This window comes from Taurulus bubalis, assembly GCF_910589615.1.
Source record: "Taurulus bubalis genome assembly, chromosome: 13".
Classification (NCBI taxonomy): domain Eukaryota; kingdom Metazoa; phylum Chordata; class Actinopteri; order Perciformes; family Cottidae; genus Taurulus; species Taurulus bubalis.
This window is the reverse complement of record NC_136601.1, coordinates 11,615,108-11,638,969: the sequence shown is the minus strand read 5'-3', so window position 1 is coordinate 11,638,969 and position 23,862 is coordinate 11,615,108. Positions and strand designations below refer to the sequence as shown.

Below are 23,862 nucleotides of genomic sequence, written 5' to 3'. Positions count from 1 at the left end.
TAATGAAGTATACAATATTATTATGTAATTTCTTTGCGGTTAATATCCAGAGTAGTGGAAAAGGGCGAACGTTGGAGCAGCCGAGGAAACTGTGGAAAACAAAATGCAGTCTATGCGTTCCAATACTCAGACGACCGTATTGTTTAAGGTGCCAGAATAAATTCAGCATGTCCCAATACACACTATGTCAAATGCAGAAGGCCAAAAATACCAAAAAGTTCTACTGCATCCGGTCGCAAGCATCTCTGGTTGTTCTGACCCACAATCCTCTGCACAGTAGGTACACGAGCAAGAGGGTCAAAGTTCAAGCTGAAGTAGTATTTCCCAATTTAATGCATACGGCATGCAACAGTGTGTACTTTGTACGGGCAGCTTCAATATGTATTAAAAATAAAATGATTTCTATCTTATTTTGGCTCAGGAGAACAGAAAGTGACCCGGTTGTCTTCACAATGGTTCCTCTTGGAAACATTGAAGCTGAGCTGATGAACTACTGGCTTAGAGCTAGCTTCATATTTAGTTTGCAATCTTCTCATCCAATAAGCAAAGTTCCCAAAATGTTTAACTATTCCTTTTAAGCCTGGCGTGTCCTCGGGGAGGGGGGGGGGGGGGGGGGGGGGGATGTTTACCTGTGGGGAGAGAGTGCTGCATTTTTGTGGAGAGAAGAAATTGCAAAATGTGTGTGAGAGGGAAGATGGGTCTTACCTACATAATCACACACTTGCTTCACTTTGGTGGCAACCTGCCCCACCTCCTCCTCTCTTACATCCAGTCCCTCCTCCTCCTCCTCCTCCCTCTGTCTGAGCATTTCTCACTGAGGATCTGCACAATAATGGAGTCACATCATGCAGAAGGTCTCAGTGTTTTCAGACTGGACTTCATCTGGACCGGGGAGCTGTAATTTACTTTAACGTTTTCCTCTTTTTTAAATTCACAGCACAAGGACTTCTTTCATATATTTTTCTGCGTCATGTCTTTTTATGTCATCTGACTTTTTCCGTTTATATGAGGGGGATCAACAGGCCCACCATGGTTTTTCCAACATAAATCAACAGTTTCTTTCTATGTTTTAGTGCGAGCTGCTTTCTGTTTACATATAACTGAGAGGACCTCATTTGTTTTTTTGTTTTTTTTAAAGCTGCAGCTAGATTTTCTGGAAGTGGGTATGGGCCAGTCTTTTGCTCCACAGATGGGTCATTCGGAGTGGAAGCACGTGAACCTGCTGCATCAGTTAGTTAAGTGAGCTGCTCAGGTTTTAGTTTGGAGAATTTGCGACATGGGCTGAGCTCCTGTGATGAGTAGTTTCTCCTTAAAGCTGTTGAATATTCCGAGGATGGACGACGGGAAACGGAGACGGATGAAACTTAATGTATCGGTTAAAGTGTAATTGAATATATTCACCTTTTACACGCGAGAAAGCGCACGCGCACCTGCACGGGACGACGCGGAGCTTCTGAGCGCACCAGATTGGAGTTCAAGCGTCGGCCACATTTACAATCACTAAATGTGAGTTATTTTGTTTAACTGTGGAGTTTGGTTGTAGTGTGGTGTCATTTGGAGTGGAGAAGCAGTTGTTGTTATTGTCATCTATATGTTGTGTCAGCCTGGTGTTAAAATCTGCAGGCCCATGTATGAACAATAACCATTGCAGAATAAATGTTAAGTCAGCAGATGTGGGTTTCCTTTCCCCAGAAAGTGGTTTTGACCAAAATAGCCCGTTAGAACTGAATATTGGATTTTCTTTTGGGCTTTATTTTATGCCAGTAGGTTTATGCCAGTTCAGCAGAGGGTATTGGTTTCACCCTCAGCTTTAAGTTCGAAAGTTTCACGGACAAATCTCGTAATTGTTGGTTTGCAGATTAATATTTAGTGACAATATCCCACAGTGACCCTCGTTATTTCTGCTGGATTTCCTCCCCGGCCATCCGGAGATTTCCGTCCCTCCGGCTCAATGTGGCTCCCGCGCCTCGCGCTGCTGCTGCTCCGGTTCTCCGGTGTTCTGCTGGTAGAGGGCTTCAACACGTGTCACTCCATCAACCTGGACGCGCAGAAGTCCCGGCGCATCGAGGCGGTCCGCGGCCAGATTCTCAGCAAACTCCGCATTCGCAGCCCGCCGAGCAAGGACGAGGCCCCGCCGCCCGGCTCGGTGCCGCCGGAGATCATGCTGCTCTACAACAGCACGCGCGAGCTGCTGAAGGAGCGCGCGCGCCTGGCCGAGTCCGCGTGCGAGCGCGAGAGCAGCGAAGAGGACTATTACGCCAAAGAGGTGCAGAGGATTGACATGCTGCCCCTCCGCACCGACACAAGTGAGTCCGGTTATGATGCATGACAGATACAGTCTGTGTGACAGAGGTTCTCAACGTGTGGTCCGAGGTCCTTATGGGTCACTGATCCAGATTACCTGATTGAATGGTTTTTCATTAAAATGCATACTAGGTCAATAGTTTATCTATTTGCTTGGGACTCTTAAATAAACAATGTATATCATAATGTCTATCTGTGGACCTTCATTTAACTGTTTTTTTCTTCTTATTGTTTTATTTGAAGGCGTTTTAGAGGCCTGAAGAGGTGAAAGTATCATAGAATATGTATTAAAGAAATAGCCACAGCAGCCCATTTTAATAGATTACATTCAGCATTGTCCTTTTTTTCGCATAATGAAAATGAAATGCACTGATTAAATAGGCTTCACCTCATTTAAGGCCATTTCCCAATTCCCATTCTGTGCCCCATCCCCTTTGGTTGTGGAAGAAGTATAAATATTGTTAAGCTCTTGTAAAAGTGTTGCAGTCAAAGTCAAGTCGTATATACGTGGTGGTAACTATGGCAGAGCCATACAATAGAGTAAAGATGGAGAAGGTCAAGATATTAGGTCATCAGATCCCTTGACTGTGGCTGGGACCACACACCTCTCGCATAGAGAAATACAACTTAATTTGGGAGATTTTTAAGATGAATGTTTCTGAATATTATGGTACATGATTACATAACTGTGATGAGGTTTCATACAGTAAACTCTATGAACTCAACAATTATCCATATTAAACACAAGACCAGACGCATTTACTCACTACCCCAATCCTATAATTTTGTTTTGAGACGCTCATCAGCAGTAATTATGTCCGAGACAATGATCAGGCCCACAGAGCTTTTAACCAACACTATAAATACAACATTGTCGTAGAAGGCATGAGATGTTGTTTGATCTTTAGTCATCCTTTTTATGTTTTTCTTTTCATCCAGATGCGGTACTGCCTGTAACCCCCAACCCCCATTATAGAGTCGTCCACTTTGACGTCAGTGGCGTGGACCTGACCAACAGCAGCCTGGTCAAGGCCGAGTTCAGGATCTTCAGAGCTCCCAACCCGCAGGCCCGGGCCTCAGAGCAGAGAGTGGAGGTCTATCAGGTAAACGGCAGAGTGACGGCTCAAAGCTGTTGACCACTTTGACTTCAGCAGAACCACCAAATTAGCACATAATCACAAATATTATTTCGATGTCCTTTTAAGCTTTTACATCCAAATATACATACATTTCCCACAATTATGAAAGAGATACTGAATCCATTCTTCTTTAAAAAAATCACTTCAGGCTATCTTTGGTATTAAAGAAGCAGACGCAGGAGTTGTTTCTGTTCTTTTGAAAAATTATTCTCATATCCAAAAGGTGTGAGCAGGAATACCTTTTAAATTATTTTTTATGGGGTAGATTTTCCTTTCAGGAACATTGGCATCATGCCAACAAAACTATTATCACAATATATCTTAACAAATTAAGCTCTATTTGTATTTTGACTTGAAGGAGACATTTCTCACCTCTCAGAAATTTGTTCGCCGCAGAAAGTAAGTAAACATAATTACCACGCCTGAGGACAGATTTGCAGGTTGTTGTTGGTTTTTATGACACAGTAATCGGCTCTGTGCCAGACATGTGTTATGAAAAAATGCAGAGAAGATGAACTCGCTGCCCTCTTTACCACAGTGGAAATTATATTATATGTGAGTGTGTGTGTTTTGGTTTGACAGCTGCTGATGCCAGATGAAGAGAGCACCTCCACTCAGCGTTATATTGCCTCCCGCACCGTTCAGCCGAAGGCGAAGGGAGCCTGGATCTCTGTGGACGTTACCGAAACCATTAAGGACTGGGTGTCAGATCCAGGTTGGCCACATAATGATTAATATAAATACACACACACACACACACACACACACACACACACACACACACACACACACACACACACACACACACACACACACACACACACACACACACAGAGCATGAGCTGACCTCAATGTGTGTCCCTCTACTGATCAGAGAACAATCTTGGCCTAAAGTTGGGCGTCCACTGTCCCTGCTGCACCTTCATCCCGTCCACCAACAACATCGTTCCCAACAAGAGTGAGGAGCTGGAGGCTCTCTTTGCAGGTTTGTGGCACTCAGTTGTGTTTTCTTTCTTCCAATGTCTATCATGTTCAGCGAGTCTTGGTACTCACACAAGTGTGTGCAGAGTGGACGGCTACAGCAGCTTTCTGAGGCTTAGATTAACCCTCAGTGATTAAATCCTTGACTTATTTATATTTTGACTTCCTCCTCTTACAGAAAAATGCTGAGTTTAACCTTCTTTTTCAGATGTTATTTTGAACAAGGAAATTTTTTTGAACATGTTGATTTTAGACTTTGTTGAAGTCTCTGTTGATGTTGATGTTAAACAAACAAATAAACAAACACACATGACAGCCAAAGATCAAAGAGTCAAAGCTTGAACGTTGAACATAGCCTCAGTTTTGCTGAATGGTCACTGAGATGAGAAACGGAACAGGTTGGTTATAAATAGCTTTGTGCATTAAAGGCACTTGTGTCAGATTTATCGGCACAGCAATAATTCTGCAGGCGCCTCCAAAACGATGATGAAATGGTGATCATACAGGAACAATGGAGACACTGTTCTTTTACACTCTGTAAAGCTGTTGAAGGACTATCTGTGTTGCTTCATTTAGGCCCCAAATTATGGCACTCCTTAAGATTTACACTGAGTTGAGTAAAGTCAGTGTTTTTACCACTTAATATCAACTTTTGAAACTAATACAAGCAGGGGCTTGTATAGAGCTCAGAAAACACACACATATATATATATATATATATATATATATATAAATTCAAAGGTGTAACTTAGTAGTGCCCAACCTTTTTGGAACTGAACTCTTAAAAACAAAGCAATGTCTCCCCACAAACCTTTATAGCGGGCTGCATTTATAATTATGTTTTTATTTGAATTGTTTTTCCAGCCTGATTAGTGGAGACTATCCAGTATTTCATGATAAAAAAAAATCAAAGCTTAAAGAAATGTCCACAAAGATAAAAACACTTGCAAACATTTACATTTGTGTTGATCATTGTGTGACACTCCAGATAGAGAACCACTGTATTAACTGTTCCACTACTCTACGTAGGTGTGGATGACGAGTATCTTCGTCAGATAAGAAAGCCCGGTCCGGTTAAAGGCCAGGCAGATTTCAGCACCAAGACTCCGCATCTCATCCTCACCGTCCTGCCCAGTGACAGGGTGGAGAGCCCGGTCAGGAAGAGCCGCAAGAAGAGGGCGGCCGCCACAGAAACCACGACCTGCTCCCGGTAGGCCGCCTACCGTGTGTGTGTGTGTGTGTGGGTGTGTGTGTGTGTGTGTGGGTGGGTGTGTGGGTGTGGGTGTGTGTGAGAGGTTATGTGTGACTGACTGACCACACTGACATGTAGTTTCATAATTCTGAAATCTAGTTGTGGTGGGCGGTGTATTTTTTTTTCTCCTGACCCAAAACTTTGCAGGCTATTGTGTGGTAAAACTAACAATATTGACCCTGTGTTTAGACTGCAGGCCAACAGGCGTGCAGTGTTTTATTTAGACTACCTCACGCTGCGGGGGAAGAGTCCGACGGTTCGCTGGCTCTTCATCGGTGCCAAATGGCAACTGGTCACCGATGAAGGGGACCAAAGTGGGGTCATGGGAAAATTCCCATGATCCTTGCCCCAGACCATTTAAAGCAGGATGGGAGTTGAAATATTTTGCTGTGTCTGTTCTCGGTGTGTCTCAGTGGCTCGGACCAGGGATGCTGCCTGCGCTCGCTCTACATCGACTTCAGGCGGGACCTCAACTGGAAGTGGATCCATGAGCCCAAAGGTTACAAAGCCAACTTCTGTGCCGGCAACTGTCCTTACCTCTGGAGTGCCAACAACCACTATAACATGGTGAGTTGGTATGTTTGTGTTTCTGTACGATGAAGTACGACCAGGACTGGGTGTTAAAGCTTTTTTATAACCATCCAAAATGTCTCTAAAGCACCAAGTATTGCAAACTACGGAGCACAAAAACTGGCATCAAATGTTTTGTCTGATTTATTTATTCTTTGATCAGTTCCTGGTGTGAATCAACATTTTATTTAGGCAAAATGAAATATGGCTGCTGCATGACTGTTGTTAAAGTAAGGTATACAGAGTACTGTTTTGATCTTGTAATGAAATACCTACATCTTTTGTAAGTCCACGAGGCTGCTGTGAAACCAGCCACCTCAACAAAAACATCTGTTTTAACCACTCAGACTAATAAGTTACACTGCACCCTTTTTCAGTAAAGACACACAAATGCCATTTGTGCTCTTTTTTGCTGCTATCTTGAGATTCCTGACTTTTTATTTTTTTATTATTTGACTGGAAAAAGTGACAAAATCTTATGAAAACATAGTTATGAACAGTTGCTCCAGTACAAACACAAACAACTTCAATAACTGAGTGTCTCTCTAGTAAAACACTCTGGTTTGGACCAAACTCAAATCAACCTCCAGATGGATTTCAATGTACAGCAAATGCGGGTGATGTTTTCCTTGAAATTAGCTCTAAGTGCCTTGTTTGTGGCGGCTAAATACCACAGTATGACACTTTGTCTCATAGCTTATGACTTGGCCTGCAGCCACAATGGCTCCTACAGAACCTTCTGATGTTATTTATATTTCTTCATATCCTTTATTCATTCGATTTCTAGGATTTTCACATTTATATGACACTTGATTTACTGCAGTGATATATTTTGTTGCTGACAACAAATGCCACTGTGGCTTTCCCACCATTTGATTGAATTGGTTTGATGGAGTTTGTGGTGCATGTTATAGTATTTGAAGGACAAAAAAGGAAACACATTGACAGAAAGTAATATATTTATCTACACAGCCTTTTTTAAAAGCCCCTGAAAACTGTTTGCTATTTTTATAAATGTTCATGACAGAGCTATGACAGTTAAGAAAAACACATTCTTAGGTATTATTTATGAAGATAAATCTGCTTCATTAGCTGCTACTTCACAAGAACAAGTCTGACAATTTGGGAAATAAGCTTTTTTGCTTGCTTGCCTACAGTTGATGAAAAAATTAATACCACTCTGTATATATGAAGCTACCGCCCAGAGTTGATTAACGCAGTTTAGCATAAAGATGAAGAAACAGTTTAATAGTGAACGCACTGTGATGATGTCTTTCCCCTGGTCAGATCCTGCCCCTGTACAACAAGCTGAACCCTGAGGCCTCCGCCTCGCCCTGCTGCGTTCCTCAGGACCTGGAGCCCCTCACCATTATGTACTTCATTGGCCGCACACCACGCGTTGAGCAACTCTCCAATATGGTCGTCAAATCCTGCAAGTGCCGCTGAGTTCAGCGGAGGAGGTGAGGGAGGGGAATGATTACAGGACCAAAACTACAAACTGTTTCGTTCGGGGGATGAAGACGAGAGGACAGGCGGATCCTCTGTTCATTAATCTTCTCTGTTTGATCACCGTTAGCAGACTTTTGAGATGTAAAATTTGTGCTCAAATATCCCATTTTTTTTTACAGGCATGAAAACGTCTTCATTCTCTGGAACTGTGCGTTTGATACAGGACACTGTTAATATCCCAACATAGATTTATTAAACCTTTACTTGGATATTAAAGGGGGTGTTGTGTGATTTGGTCTACATGAAAATCAGGATTCTGATTCCACCTCTGCCATTTATACGCCTGCGGCCACGGGCTGCAAAGCAAGCTAGACGTGTTTGTTTTAGGTTTGAAGGTGTTGATAGGAAGGAGGCTGTGTGGAAAGGTTTGCAGACTGAGATCTTCATGCGAGGGCGGCAGGGAGCTGATAGAAAAGAGAGAGAGGAGCTGTGTCCAGGCGGAGGCTCTGCCAGCTCTCTGCGGTTCCCAGGCCGAAATCTGCCGGGCATAAACAGGATGTGAAAGATTTCCAGACACCGACCCGACCACTCACGGAACGCTAGATTTAAATGCTCCCCTCATCTCCTCTCTCTCTCTCTCTCTCTCTCTCTCTCTCTCTCTCTCTCTGGCTCAAGGTTCTGGGATTTGTGGTGGGAGGAGAGAGAGAGAGAAAAGAGAGGCTTTGAAAATGAGACGTGGGATGATAGGGCTGTATTTGGAACGGCTGCAAGTTTGGAAGGTGGTATTTTGCAGCCTTAGCAAATTTGTACCTATTTGGGTCTAGCTCAAATATTTCGTAATCACACTCTTATTGTCGTTTTATGAATGTGCATTTATTATCTTATTGTAAAAAAAGCTGTTGACTTTGCTATTCCAATGCTGCGAATATATTTTGTCACATCTATTTTTTTACCACCAGTTTCTCTCTCTCTCACTCACTCTCTCACACACTCTCTCACACACACACACACACACACACACACACACACACACACACACACACACACACACACACACACACACACACACACACACACACACACACACACACACACACACAGACAGTCTCTCTTTCTACACCCAAGTATCCACAGTGACCACGTTTGATAGAAGGTCTAAATGCTGAAAGTACAAAAAACATCCCTGGGGCATATTTTAAATATAGACTCTCTGGTATGCCAGTGGTTTGTGTATGTGTGTGTGTGTGTGTACTTGTGTGCCTGCCTGCGTGCGTGCGTGCGTGTGTGTGTGTGGCTGGTGAGGTCATGTGTGATGGCACTGAAATTATTCCCTGGATTTTATTTTATTTTTTTATTGTGTTCGTGACTGGGTGGTGTTCTCTCTGTGACCCTGCTGAGAGTGACATGTGGATTTATCTTTTTCAGTTGTTTAATGCAATTTTATCTTTTTTCTAATTGGATAGCAACTGCTTTATTTAACAACATTGTATTGAGAGTTGCAACATGTTTAAATAATTTCAACCTTATTTGTGAGAAATCCTGTTTTATACACTTGATCAGCTACCATTGCCATGGAAAATGGCCCGACATGCAGAGCTCATAAGAAAGTCAGACACGGACCAGAAGATGAGAAAACACATTTTCATTTAATGTATTTAATTCACACAGTACTATTCAAAAATAGGCTTTACCATGTGGTTATTTCAAATAAAACATTTATTTATTTATATATATATATATATAGTTAGAGATATGAAATGACCTATATCGGGATAGAAGATTTCGTCCATATCGCTCAGCCCTATGATGCTTTAATGTCCTGAAATTGACAGGAGATACGCCCAGAGGATTTGAGTGACTTCTGCCGTTTAAATAAGAGATACAAACTGTTCTCCAGCCATAGCAGTAAAAAAATTTTTTTCTAAGGCACAGTGAGAATGCAGCTTAAATCCTAGTCGTGAGCGTGTGCGCGTGTGTTGGGGTGCTGGTGCTCGAGCTGTGGTGAGGCTCCCTCCCACCCGAGTAAACTAGCCCCAGCATCTGTTAGTCTTTTCCACTTAACTACCCCTTGCTATACCCAACCTGTACTTATCCCACGGTAGAGCGCCTTGCTCTGTCTCGCTGCCCACTGTCCTTGAGAGGGAAGTCCATCGACCCCCGCTCTCTCTCTCTCACTCTCTCTCACACACACACACACACACACACACACACACACACACACACACACACACACACACACACACACACACACACACACACACACAATAAACCATGTCTATGCCTTTGACCTTGATGGGGAGTGTACACACAGACCCTGTAAGCATCAAAAGAACACCCATGCATCCAAACATCCGGCCTGTATAACCTCCATTTAGCCAAATCTTTCATGGCTCTGCTTCTTCCCATACTGACCAAAAAAGAAAAAAGAAAAAGTAAAATGTTCTTGAGGATGACCGAAAGCAATTCTCTCTTTCTCACATGCACCTTGTGGTCCGTGACAAACATAGCTCACATTACAGGTCTGGACGAAACTTTATTCGTCACACAACTAGATTGAAATTGTTCCTATTTATTTCTGGCAGTTCAATTAAAATACAGCTCTTGGGGCAACAGGATACCATAAACACAAAATAAAGGTTATACAAGCAGCAATGCAATAATGAGACACAGGAGTACAGAAGATACCGATCTGTGGCCGCAGCATTATTGAAGCCGTACTATCGGAGCAGTCAAAGTACTTGAGGCCCTACTCAAACAAACCCACAGAGGTCCAGCTGTTCTCTTTTTAATTTAAAAACTGACATTAAATTATATTTTTTGACAGTTAAGTCTGTTTGTATGGAGCTGGTTTTACTGCCGAGGTGATAATGGAAATCAGATTAAATGAATAACAGGATTGGTTTATTGCGTATTATATTGTAACCTTTTTTCTGACATACTTAACTCTTTGTTTAAACATACTGTACTGTTGTTTTTTATGACATACTGTTCTATGACTTTGTATGACATACTTCCTCACTATACTTGATGTTACACTTTCAAAACAGTGTCCCGGATTATGAGGTTTGAAAAATAAAACTGAAATATCCTTTTAGAGTTTTTCACCACATATTTAGTCAAACTGTCTTATTCAAATTAAAAGAAAATTAGCATTAAAATCCGTTGTAGGTCGGTACTCAAACCCGTATACAATATTGATGGCTCGTGGTCGGCACACCAACAATATTTTTCTCCTTCCAGCCCTCTGTCAACAATTGACAATATGTGGGAGCCGGAATTTGAGTGTGGATTCAGTGAGTCACTTATTTTGAACGTGGTAGAGGGCAGAGCACCACAATGGCCTCTTGTCGTAGTTCCTGGTTCTGAGTAAGCAGAAACTGAATGTTTATCTCAAATCCACCAAGAGAGTTCACTCAGGACGTTCAGGGTTCAGCTGTCGGCTCATTTCAAATCTCCTGCTCTCTGGTGAACGGAAGTTTGGGAACAACAGACTGTGTCCCAATTCTATTCTGCAAATGTATTGTATACATTGAGTACTATATAGGAATCTTTTTTCTCTCAATGTTTTTTTTTACAGTTTGTACAGAAGCAATTTAAACTTACTTTACCTTTTTTATACTATAATGCAATTATACGATACATCAAAAATAAAATGCCAATCAAACGTTTCAGAGAGGACCCCAGGGAAAAACCGGAATATATTTATATTGTATATGTTTATATATTTTTATAGGCTGTATTTGGAGCTGGAAAATTAAAAGCGCGGTTAGAAGAAGTATAGCATGAAGGGTGAACACACTCAAAAACTGCTTAGAATTTGTGAGTAGTATGAAACTGGGACACAGGTTTGGTCAACATCCCTAAAGAGCACCACAGGCTTTACACTCAAAGGTGCCATGTGGAGGTTTTTGTAAACATTTTTTTTTTTTTTTTTTACATTGACTGCTTTTCACCAAAACGTATTCTGTGTGTCCTTGAGGTCTAACAGACATGTTGAATGCATACAATTACTGTATTATTTTCAACCATTTTTCCTAGCTCGTCTTCTCCTTCACTTCCTTTGTTGGCACATTAGTGCGTTTCACAATAGTTGACACAATAATATAAAAAAATTAATCACAAAGGCATCTGCACAGGTGAGCCTTGAGCCCCAAGTCCCCCCTAGGGGTGAGAAGCCCTTCTGGAGGCCTTAGTGAGGTCTGTTCAAGTAGGCGTGTGGACCCCAAATGAGTTCTAATACTTGTGTTATTTTATATCTTTTTTTTTTCAGAATTTATTTGTGAAAAAAAATTCTATCACACAAGAAATGCTGGGTATCCAACTGTGCATAAATTTCCGCTTAAGACGTGTGACACGTTCTAAGAAACCTCCCTGACCACGGAAGTCGGCGCAGTCGAAAATGTCGAAGGGAGTAGTAATAATAAGTAGTAACTGTACTACACACAAGGATTCGTAAAGCTTTATTAGACTCATAAAAGATCGTAGGATTACGAAGAGGTGTCTTTTATTGAAATCCGACTTTGTAAAATGTACTGTAAAGTCTACTGAAACGTTACGGCCGCCACCCGGAAGTGACGGAGAGGTTACAGGGTTTGTGTAATTACATAAACTTAACGGTAAGTTAAATTTTGTCTGAGCCGATAGAACCTTTCCCACAAGACTTTACTGTATTTCAGCAATTTAAATGAAGTTAATCAACGTTGTGGTCCCGGAGATCCTTTAGGTAACGTCACTTGACTTCTTCTTCTCATTTCTTGTCCGATAATGGGCGTCGCGAGGCTAAAAAGGTTACGGTTAATGTCAAAGAGCAGTGTGTGTTAAGAGAAGTCTTGTAATCATCACTTTAATCTGTCACTTTAGGACATTATGGGGCATCTAACAGGGTTCAACTGAGGACAAATAGTATATCACTGAAAAGGTGTATACACAGCTATTTATGTGGCAGAGGGGTTCAGTCTTTAAAAATAATAAAACAAACAAACAGTATCAACCAAGAGGAAAAACAGTCACAAGCAGAACCAACAGTGATTTAAGGAAGGAGGATATAATTGATAAACACCAAAAAAAAGAAGTAACCTAAGCGTTGCTTTAATAACCCGGAACACTTTTATTCAAGGTGAGTACACAAAGATGCTTATTATGGTGTAAAGAGCACAAACGTTTTATTACGAAGCAGTGGCCAGTAACTTTTACCCCTTAAAACATTCAAGAGCATGAACCAGCAGCTGTTAGTTACCTGCTTCATCCCTCAAACAACTCGTAGCCTCGTATGACAGCATCACACAAAAGGAGTGACCTGGCCTGATGCTTTGCTTTGTTCTGTGGTTTAGGTTCTCCAACCTCTGCAGGGTTTCCCCCGGGAATGTTTTCAGCTGAGGTGGTAAGCCACCCAGGTCCTGACGCATTTGATCAATTTATTTTTGTAGATGATGTCACACTTGAAAAAATAATGCATTTATTGTGTTTAAAAGCTCCTGTGCTCTTCTTCCCTTTTAAATGTTGAAGTACATAAAAAAGGTACACATTTTTATCTGATTGGTTAAAAAAAAAAAAAAGCTATTAGTCAGTAGCCAAGAGTGTGCCTCTTAAACAACATACATCTGAGAGCTAATTATGAATATGTTTGCCAAGAATCAATTGAGCTCAAAAGTGGAAAAATAGATGAACAAAGTAGATAAACATGTGTAATGATGTCAGGATAATGATGTCTTTCATAACCTCTGAAACTTGTGACCAACTATTTACACACAAGATGTGATCGCTTTGAAAAGATGATCGCCTGGTTTAAAAAAGGCCTCTTTATCTCTCCCTCTAGATGTATTTAGTCAATCCACCATTTTAATCCAGACTGAAATGTCTCAACAACTTCTGGATGGATTGCCATGAAATAGACCATTATGGTTCCCAGAAGAATAATCTTTCCTTGATTGTTTGTACACACATCTACGCCCGCACATTTAACGGCCACACTTGTGACATATTTCTGGCATTTTCCACATTGCCATTAAGACAAGCGTGTGGCGGTTTATCAGAGCTCACTGAGACTCGCTTGATTAATACAAATAGTAATAATAATGTGCAGCACAATTGAGCTCAAATGATTTGTTGGAACAAATAAGTCACAGTTATAATCAGATGATGGAAATGATCTCAGTAAAGTCACACAATGTCGCTTGCTGTAGAGTCTTGTTTTCTGTTCTCTGATGCAAACATCAGTGACAGCCCAGTGAATGATGCAGTCATTCAGTCTGGCCATCGCATCCTCATGTGAAGAGAAGCAGTTGCCAATCATATTGTTCAGCTCCCGTGAAGGAGTTTGTGTCCCGAACAAATTTCCATTGAGCTTTGTCAGATCGCTAAGTAGAAAAGGGATGTATGGCACAACTTCACCTACTTCCAAGGTGCATGGAGGGAAAAAGTCTCAGAGAGTTTTAACCTCCTCAGATCACGAAGTAACAAAGTAAAACGTGTGGGCTGACTTTGTGAGGCTAGCCGTAAATACAAAACAATCTCCTGGAACATTAGCGTTATTTACTTTGGCACCATGTTGTGAGTGCGTTGGCTGTCAGAGGGTTGGACCTGAACCTGTCTGGTTCTCTGAAAGAGAGAGTTCTGGAGGAGGTGTGGGGGGATTTGACGGCGGCTGCATATCATTGTTGGGCCTCCTCACCTGCAAGGGGCTCCACTTGTGTGACAGCTGCCGCCTCATACTCCTCCTCTTTGGCTTTCTTGGCCGTCTCCTCTTCTCCTCACTCGCTCCTGGCTGGGCGCGATCGCTCAGCGTGTCTGAGGACTCGTCAATGTACGCCAGATTCTCTCCGAAGAAATCCAGCAGCTGGCAGCTGGATGAGGAGGCAGCGTGGAGGGGAGGGGAGGGGAGGAGGATTTGGTGGCGAGAAGATGGAAGAGGGGAGAAGCGAGGGTGCAAACCAGGAGCAGGAGTGCGTCTGTGGTTATTTTTGGCGACAGATAAATACTCTGCTGGAATCAGTTTGTCTTTCTCTTGTGCTCTGTTCATGTCTGCGGCTCTCGCTCCTCCCTCCTCCATGTTGCTGACTGTATAGCAGGTCTGGAAATTGTGGAGCGCCAAAAAGGACGAGGAGACTGAGGAAACGTCTGATCTGGAGTCATAAGGAGACTCGGATCCAGAGAGGGATCCTCCTTGCATTGCTGCACCTGCTGAGTCCAGCTCTAAGGTGGAGTGGGCCGCAGGGAGGGAGAACGAGCGGCCCAGCAGGTGAGGAAACGGCCTGCCCTCCACCTGCAGACCCACAGGGGGGTCAACTCTCAATGCAGGCCCCGCCCTCTGAACCATTCCACCTCCAGCGGCACTGAGCCGCGGTCTGGACTTGGCCAGCAACGCCCTCTCAAGAGACGAATGCGTCTCCAGCCGGCTCATGGAGCTGGACAGGCCGGCCCAGCGGTTTGGCAGGTGTCCATTCTCAGATCCTCCTCGAGCCAAGTATCCCAGAGTGCCCTGGGCTCCCCGTCGCATACGGCGACGCTCACTGCGTTTCCAGCGCCGGCGCTGCAGGAGGAAAGGGTCGTTGAACTCCAGAGGGTTTGGGATGCGGAAGTCCATGGACATGTTCTGAATATTCTGAGTCCAGTCTGTAGCGTGGGCCCTCAACTCCTCCATCTGAGAGACAGAGCGGGAGATGGGGAAAAAAGATGAACCTCTCAACAGGATTACGTGCTGCTCCTCTTCTCTTGGTGTACATGCCTGGCTATCTAGTACCATATCTCTCACCTCAGCGCGGGTCCTCTTAGACAGCACCTTCAGCCAGTTGCCTATCATGGTGAGGATGGAGGCAAAGTAGGCGAGACCAAACACTATCCACAACCACACCAGAGGCTTGAAGAACCAGCCGTCCTCACGACCACCTGGACACAGAAAGTCGATTTTTAGTGTGATGGTCCCCAAAAATGCTGTAGTCCCCTTTCTGTTGCCTCCTCACAATAATCAGAAGTCAGAGTCTGATACAGAACAGTCCTGGAGCAGGGAGGGAGACGGGTCATTAACATGGGAGGCCTGGATGAAGGGCAATTGCTCTATCCACAGACCGGTGTCTCGTCTTTTTTGCTTGAGACACCTTAAGTAGAAATGATTCACATTGAGAAGCTGGAAGCAGTAGCAATCTAATCAATTATCACAAATGTTTCTGAATATCTTTAAGTAGATCAGCTCTGTTTGTCTATTGCACATATGTAGTATGATAAAAAAGACCCTGACTTTGACTTCAAACTGCTGCAACTAAAGATAGCAAATAAATGAAGCAATTTAAATAAAGAAGTATTAATTATATAAAAAAAGTCAAAGAAATGAACAGAAATGTGTCCTGCACTGTTTGAAATAGGACGTGAGGTTGCGTGTAACTCGTGTATTGTGTGTGTGTCGGTACCTGGTACGTAGTCTCCAAAGCCAACAGTGGTGAGAGTGATGACCACAAAGTAGAGTGACTCCAGAAAGGACCAATCCTCCACTTTCTGAAACACAACTGTTGGCACGGCGAGGAAGATCAGACAACCAATCAGGATGGAGAGCACCGCTGAGATCACACGCACAGTGGTCGGCCTGACTTTACGCTTCTGAGAGAGAGAAAGATGGCGGCAAATACAGAGGCAGAATGAATGTTAATGAATACTTAATAGATGACTGATCGGCTGAAGAAAGAAAGCTTAAAGTCGATTGACTAACTTGATTTTAACTGGTCATTGTTTTTACCATTTCAGGTCAAATGACAACTTCTTTTTACTTAAAAAGTGCTTATTGGTGTGACACTATTGTTTCTTTCAGATAAAAGTCAATTAATGCTGAATAATTTCAGTACCATTCACTTATATTTAATGTAGCTATTTAATGTAGTGTTTGTATGTGATGTTTTCTTTCTGTGCCATTTATTTAGATTGTATACTTCTTCATGTACATCACTGTACAGCAAATAAGAAGTCAAATAAAGATTTTGCAAGATTTTGCTTAAGATATTTAAAGCAGTTTATATTTAAGGATTTAGGTTTAAGGTTGAAGATAGCTGAGTATTTACAAGTAGCATCTGACAATATATAACTGCATTTTTGACCTTGAAGTTGGTAGTTGAAGTATCTATACTGAGAGTGTGAGTAAGGGAAATGTGTCCTCTTTCTCAGTTACCACTGACATGGCGCCCTTGAGCAAGGCTCCTGTGTACTGCTCAGCGCTGCAGCTGCAGCATGTGGAATCGCAGAGAATCTGAAATGTGCCAGTGCTGACAGCAGCCATGCTAATTGTTGTGCCTTTTGAGGAGTCAGCAGCTACTTTATTTAGCATTTCTTCCTTCCTTTAAAATAATTGAGAAAATGGAAAATCACTTATTTCATGACAACAGGAATATTAATTTACACCAGTAGCAGTGGTTCACACCCAGGTAGTAGGTTCTAGCTTGATTCTTAATCCAAAAAGATTACACTGATTATTCACAAGGTGTAAATCAAACTGAGGTTTGGTTCCTGGGCAGGACAGACCATTCTCACCAGGAAGAGGGTCTCAATCTTTGCCACAGCTCTCCGCAGCACTGTGCCCATGTGGTCCCCTACTCCAGCCAGCAGTATGCCAAACATGGGGATGCCCACTAGGGCATAGCACACACAGAACAACTGGCCGTACCACGTTAGAGGAGACAAGTTCCCGAAACCTGTTAGAAAATTAAAAAACAACAACACAAATCTGGATGAGAGTTCTAAAAAGACTCCTTTTGTATCACCAACTTCCATTTACAATAGACCTGAGACTCAATTCTGAGATGTCTTTTGGACTAACATGAGGTAGAGTTCATTGCACATGGATTTTAGATGGCTCGTATCAAAGAGGAATGAAAAACAAAAGACTAGCATGCCTATTATATTGACAATACTAAAGCATACTGAGTGGCAGTCAGTACGACTGTCTAAAAACAATGTGACTATTTTGGGGCTTTTTGCTAAGATTGACTCAACGTTTCGACCAGAGATATTTTCTTTTGCTTACGAATCTCTGTAACTTTGAAATGTTGGTATAACCAAATCCCCAGTCTGCAGTCTGAACTATTGGAAATCCATGTGTAGACCAGAATATAATTATGCAATAAATATATACAATAAAAGGTCATAGCATCATAAAAGTCATACAAATAAAAATGTATTAAGATATGGACTTGAATATAGTTGTATACTTTATAAAATTGTATTACATAATGTGTCATAAAATATCAAGTAATAAAAAGGTCATAGCAGAGTATGTCGAAAAAAGCTATTCAATAGCGTCTAAAAAAAAAGAAGTATAATATGTAATTAAAAATGTCATGTAAAGGTCATAGTATAGTTGTCATTAAAAGAAGTAATGTCAAATATTATAGTATAGTGTGTTATAGAAAGGTCATTATTAAAAAGTTACAGCATAGTAGTTATAGCATACTGTACCTATGGTGGTAATGATGGTACCACAGAAGAAGAAGGCGGAGGCCAGGTCCCAGCGAGTGGTGAAGTTGGCAGAAAGGTTGTTCACATCCAGTCCCGACTCCACCGCAGACACCACTACCTGTAGGTGAGGTGTGTCATTTACTGACCTCATCTTAAAACACAGGTATGCATCCGAGACAGAAAGGCTGCAGTTTCCAGGGACTTCAGTTAGCTGTCAGTTGGATTGTGCTACAGGGTTTATACCAGTAATGGAATAAGTACTCATATCCTTTATTTATTTACAAGTACCAGAACAAATATATTGAAAAAATCTGATTGCATCAATGCAAAAGAGACATTTTAGTGCTGGTTGAGATCTAATTTAGTTTTCTTGATATGAGGTTAGTTAGTTAGTGCAATAGTCCAAACTGGGGCTTCTTGAAGGGTCAAACAATTATCAATGGGAAGGGAAAGAAGAACAAACAAAGATGCTGCTTTTTTTCAGCTGTTTTTCAGCTTTTATCAAGAACAAATTATGAAAATACTCCTTACTATTATTATGTTTTTCAAATATTATACCGCATATTAACTGCAGTGCAAACTCATATTTTTAATGGAATATTGTGCAAAGATTTGAGATTGGCAAGTGCATCCCAGAATTTTCTAAAAATAAGCCTGATTTACCTGGTTTTATGTTTTTATCAGTGATTGATGTTAGAGATAAAATGGACACTTGTGTGTTGCGTCTCAAGTTAAATCAAACTCCGTTGGTGTGAGTGAGATTATGTAATGAGAGTGCTTAGTGTGTCCAGTGATACCTTCACAAGCTTGTAGAAGTCCCGCTCTGTGACACAGGAGTTATTATCAAGGAAATCGTCCTTGGTAGCGAGGAGGTCCTTGTACGCCAAACTCTCCTCGGGGAGCTCCAGGGTTCCAAAAACAAGCGCCCCCATCACAAGGTACAGCATGACCCCAATCAGCAGGGCCAAGAGGGTGGTACACCGCATTTTCTCCCCGTCGACCCCCCTTACCCCTCCAGGGTTAGAGGGTCAGAGCTCAGAGGCCAGGCTCTCAGTCAGGAAACACCGGGCCACAGCTGACCATAAACAGGAAGTTCCTTTAGAGAGGTACTGTATGTGTGAACACGGAAATAAGCAAACAACACAAGTGTTCTTGGAAGGCTGACACACATTAACTACCTTTATTTATACATGTGTGCGTGCGTCAGACCAAAGAGACGGTCACTGACAGGAAAAGTCTGAATTTACGAGCTGACAAAGTGTAAAGTACACTTCCACACATCTTACAGTAGCTGGTTCAACAGTGATGTGACGCCACAGACGGTGGTGTGGAAGTGTTCCAGCAACTTGTTTTTGTAATTCTCCATTAAAAGCTATGAGCTCACAAAAGAAAGATGAATAAAGTTATGGTTCAAACCGAAGCAGCAGACACTGTGGTACCCGGTCTTTTTAGCCCTTTTGTATGGTTCAAGCAGACATTGGGAAACTACATTTCCCATAATGCAGTTTGATAGTGTCTTTCATTATGATCCGTTCATGTCAATGTCCAAGTTGTAATTGCAATTGGAAACTCTCTGAAAGCTCTGATATATCTGACTTTGCACTTAAAAAATAGCTCCGATCTAAGCTGATTTATTGTTGTTGCACTTGTTATTGTTGCACTGCTGTAACACTTTCAGACTCAGTGGACTGTAGAATCAGAAATATCGTCTTTTTTATTCCACAAACTCTTCCGTTTTTTTAAAAAAACTGGCTCCCATAATGAAACATTCGGATCACATAAAAATGCTTCAATATTGTAATATTGAAAGAAACTATTCTTCGTGCACTCTTTTACGATAAAGAACGTTTTGTAACTGAGAGGGTAATAAAAACAGTAGCGTAAGTCACTGACGTCAGGAGCTCATCCCATTAGCTCCACAAATCAGGTGACGGAGAAATTTCTACCTTCCTCTGGATCTCTGCTTTCTCTCTGGTTCTCCGGTCGTCAATGTTCAGGAGTGGAGGATTGTTGGTCCATTTCCCTCTCCTTCATGCCACTTGAAGACTTAAGCACTACAAAATGCAGAAACAAACCGATGCATGTAGATGTGGAAATGTAAATTACAGCATAGACGAACAGAACAGCTTTAAGTTGGCACAGTTCCCCGTTTCTAACTTTGTTTTAGCAGGGTGTGAGTGGCATTGAATTAGTGTTCACACTGGAGAGACTTTGTCATAATAATCAGGGCGGGACTGACACACTCCAGGCCACGCTGCCATTGGGCTCACAAATGATTACACGCTGCCAAAACTCCAAACATACATCTCGACATTAATCGAAAACATGTTTATCGCTTATCCTCATTTGGCTTCTAATGTTTTCTTTGAACTATGTTTACTTTTGAGACACGCACACACACACACACACACACACACACACACACACACACGCACACACACACAAACACTAGGATTTAGGAGCTTCTTGCTCTGGGTAAGCCGGCCCTGGTCGTCTCCACATGGCAATGTTCTGACATTTCCCAGCCGACTGTCAGCATTCTGCACTAATGGACTGTTGGCTTTGGTTTGTGTGGACCGTCTCGCTCTCTGCCCTTGGCCTCAACACAGACAGATATTATTAGTTATTATCACTGTCTAAACCTGCACTGGTATATTTTGATATTTTGCTAAGATACTAAGTGAGAGGGGCTTAGAACGAGCAGAACTGTGGCTGACGGGCGGTGATCTAATCTTAAGGTAAACAGTGGAGGCAGGTGAGGAAATAAACCATGAGGTGAGCTGTTTAAAAAGAAGCACGGGGCTGTGGGAAGATGTACATTCTGTCTATACTTAGTTTGACATAGAAATCAGGTGCGCAAGACAAATCCGATCAAAGTGGGATAAAAACAAAATTAAAACAAAAGCAGCTGCAAACATTCCTCTCAAAGTGGTCATTCGTTAGGTTAACACACTAGAGGCCCCTTTGTTACTTCAGTGGGATGTTTGGGCTTCAATGTGACTTGAGGACATACGTACAAACTGGATTTGTGACATCACCGCTCGTGTGGCGCGAATCATGGTCCAGTGTGCAGCTTATGATGTGGAAACCTGAAACCTTTAGTGCACATACACCGAGACCTCTTGCGTCTAACTTTTAATATGAACAATATTTGCATATTCATATTTTTGACTTTGTTATAAGGGAGAAGAAGAAAAATATATTTTAAGAATTTGTAACTAGTTACCTGAACATTCTTGTGAGAAACATTTTAATAGATAAATTATCCTGCAAAGCAGAGTATTTTATGTCTAACATTGATTTATCACTTTCTTAAAAAGTTATTATTAGAATTGCTTCTGAAGGAATTGTATGAGCATAACAATTAAATGTAAATCATTTTCATTCATTCAATGTCCTTATATGATGCAATACTAATGTTTCATGGTCATTTTGATATTTTGTCACCTTAATCAAACATGTGAGCTCAGTTTGTAACAAAGGACAACACTTGGTTTGGTTTGATTGAGGTCAGAGGAAAGGAAAAACATTTTTCTTCTTCTTTATAATATCAATTATGGGCTAGTATTCATGAAGCGTCCTCGGACAAAGAGGTTCTCCTATGACTAAACAAATCTTAAAATTAAAAAGATGAACGTTATTCAAGTGTTCACTGGTTTATAGATTATTTACATGCTGGCCAACTCTATACTTATATAGAGCGCCTGTGTTTTCAAACACTTTGTATGGCTTATAATTTATTCAACCGAGATGTTCATTACATAACATTTTTTATTTATAATACTACCATGTTTGAATAGAGTATAACATCCATAATTAGGACAATCTATTTCACTGTACATCATTATCATTAAGAATCTTCTTGTCTTTCTTTTTTTGGGGGATCAACCAAAAATCACACCTCTTTAAAAGAATGAGTCATACCTCCTCATGAAGGCAAAAGTTTCTGTCCCTTCCTTGCTGCTCTCAGAGGTTTCCTTAATCACTCCGAAGCTCGGACTCCTTGCTAGAAATGTTGAGGCTCATTTAGGAGCTCTCTGGATTGTGCCGCTGGATTCTAGAGACTGTACTATTTCTACAGCAAACCAGTCTAACAAAAGAGGCCTCTTTATGAATGTGACCGTCTGCCAAAGGCGAAGAAAAGTCATACACGTTTCTCTGTGCCGACTACCCTGAGAGATGAATATGACTGTCTTTGGGTCTAGTTAAGAATTTGCAGTGCTGGGAGAAAATAAAGCTTCTTTAGATGTAATTTGCCTCTTTCACACTGACGTCAGAGAGATCACAGGTTACAACTTTTATGCTTCGGGAAAGAATGATCCTCAACAATAATGATAGGACTGTTTGTGCTACAGAGGCTGCATAGAGAAAGATGAACTCGGCAAAAATTTCATCCAAGGCTATGAAACCAAAAAAGAATATTTCCAATTAAATGCTTAGCAAATGCAGCCGCACTCCCAAAAGCACAGATGCCAACAATCTTAGAATGTAGTTTAAAGCTAAGCTTCCTTTCTAAATGTTGCACTTAAATTACTGAGCTGTCTGTAACAGGAGTCAGAGAATGTATATTGGCAGGAGATTGATCATCTCTTTTTAAAAATCAGTGTGACAGTCTGCGACTATACTTGGTAACCTTTAATTAAAAAGAGAAAAGGCATAAGCCACTAGTGCAAACTGGATCTAAAACCGAGCAGCATGCATGATAAAAAAATATATACACACACATTTCTGCTTCTGAAGTGACAAACAAGAAACAGTCTCGACACCAAAAAAGAACTTCCGTTATAACCTTTTTTGTTGCATTTCTTACCTTCAGTTTGGAGAATGTTGCTATCCAAGTTCGGCTCGTGCAGCATGAGCCGTTGTCTCACCATTCAGCGCTCAGCGAGGAGCTCAGTGAGAGTGTGTGTTGTGAAAGTACATGTGTGTTTCTTCCTTGGAAGGTGTTTCCCCATTCTGGTGACCCTACATCACTCTGACAGAGGAGAGCAGATCGTAGGAGGATGAGATGGGGGGGGGGGGGGAGAAAGGGACGAGGCATGTGAAGTCCATTACAGTGTAGCAAGTGTGATTAAGTGCCGTGACTGCAGAGGAAGAGCAGCGGGCCTCGGAGTTTCCTGAGCTGGACGAAGGGGGGCTTATCTCTCTAAATCCTCGCCGCTCCAACCTCCGTCTTTTTTGGGAAGTAAAAAGAGACACTTGTTTCTTCAAAGTCAAACGTATTGTGCACACAATTTTTCTTGCACTTGAGGAGGATTTTCATCATGAAATAAAACAGACTGTAAGGTTGGAAAGCTAGACTCTTCCATCGTCTCTTTAAATCTTTGATCCAAGTCTGCTCCTTCAAAGCTTTCGCTCTGAAGCTCAACAATGTGTTCATGACAAAGAGGTAATTGAGGAAATACTTATGTGACTTACCAAGATATTCCACTTAAACACTAGGCGGCTCTCCTCATTGGACCACGGCTCTCCTTTTGACTTAAATGTCCACTAGCAGCAAACAAGTCTTCGCACTCAGCAGGCTAACGTCAAATCATGATAGAAAGTAAACAACGTAGCTTCTCAGACTCAAAAAGGCACTCAAAGATAAATAAATCCACGAGAGACAACTGTTAAATTATGAGCAAGCCTTTTATTGTAGCTGTGACCACAGAAAGATTCACATGAAAGTGTCTAAAACAAGGCAACAAATAAACAGTGAGGCCGTCACTGCCAAAAGACTACAGATCCCAG

At 41.8% G+C, this 23,862-nt stretch overlaps 2 protein-coding genes across 2 annotated transcripts; one reads left to right on the top strand and one right to left on the bottom strand.

Annotated features, from left to right (window-relative positions):
* Positions 1–1,951: 1,951 nt before the first annotated feature.
* tgfb5 (transforming growth factor, beta 5) lies at positions 1,952–7,929 on the top strand (the record flags this gene model as incomplete). Its single annotated transcript, XM_079228936.1, has 7 exons — positions 1,952–2,306; positions 3,244–3,407; positions 4,026–4,158; positions 4,318–4,428; positions 5,454–5,634; positions 6,090–6,243; positions 7,534–7,929. 7 exons carry the CDS (start codon positions 1,952–1,954, stop codon positions 7,690–7,692), a joined length of 1,257 nt encoding a protein of 418 aa, XP_079085062.1. The 3' UTR covers positions 7,693–7,929.
* A 6,331-nt stretch (positions 7,930–14,260) lies between these two features.
* On the bottom strand, positions 14,261–19,115 carry kcnk4a (potassium channel, subfamily K, member 4a; the record flags this gene model as incomplete). Its single annotated transcript, XM_079228773.1, has 6 exons — positions 14,261–15,334; positions 15,446–15,579; positions 16,098–16,284; positions 17,206–17,366; positions 18,130–18,247; positions 18,927–19,115. The coding sequence occupies 6 exons, from the start codon at positions 19,113–19,115 to the stop codon at positions 14,261–14,263; spliced, it is 1,863 nt and encodes a 620-aa protein (XP_079084899.1).
* Positions 19,116–23,862: the final 4,747 nt, after the last annotated feature.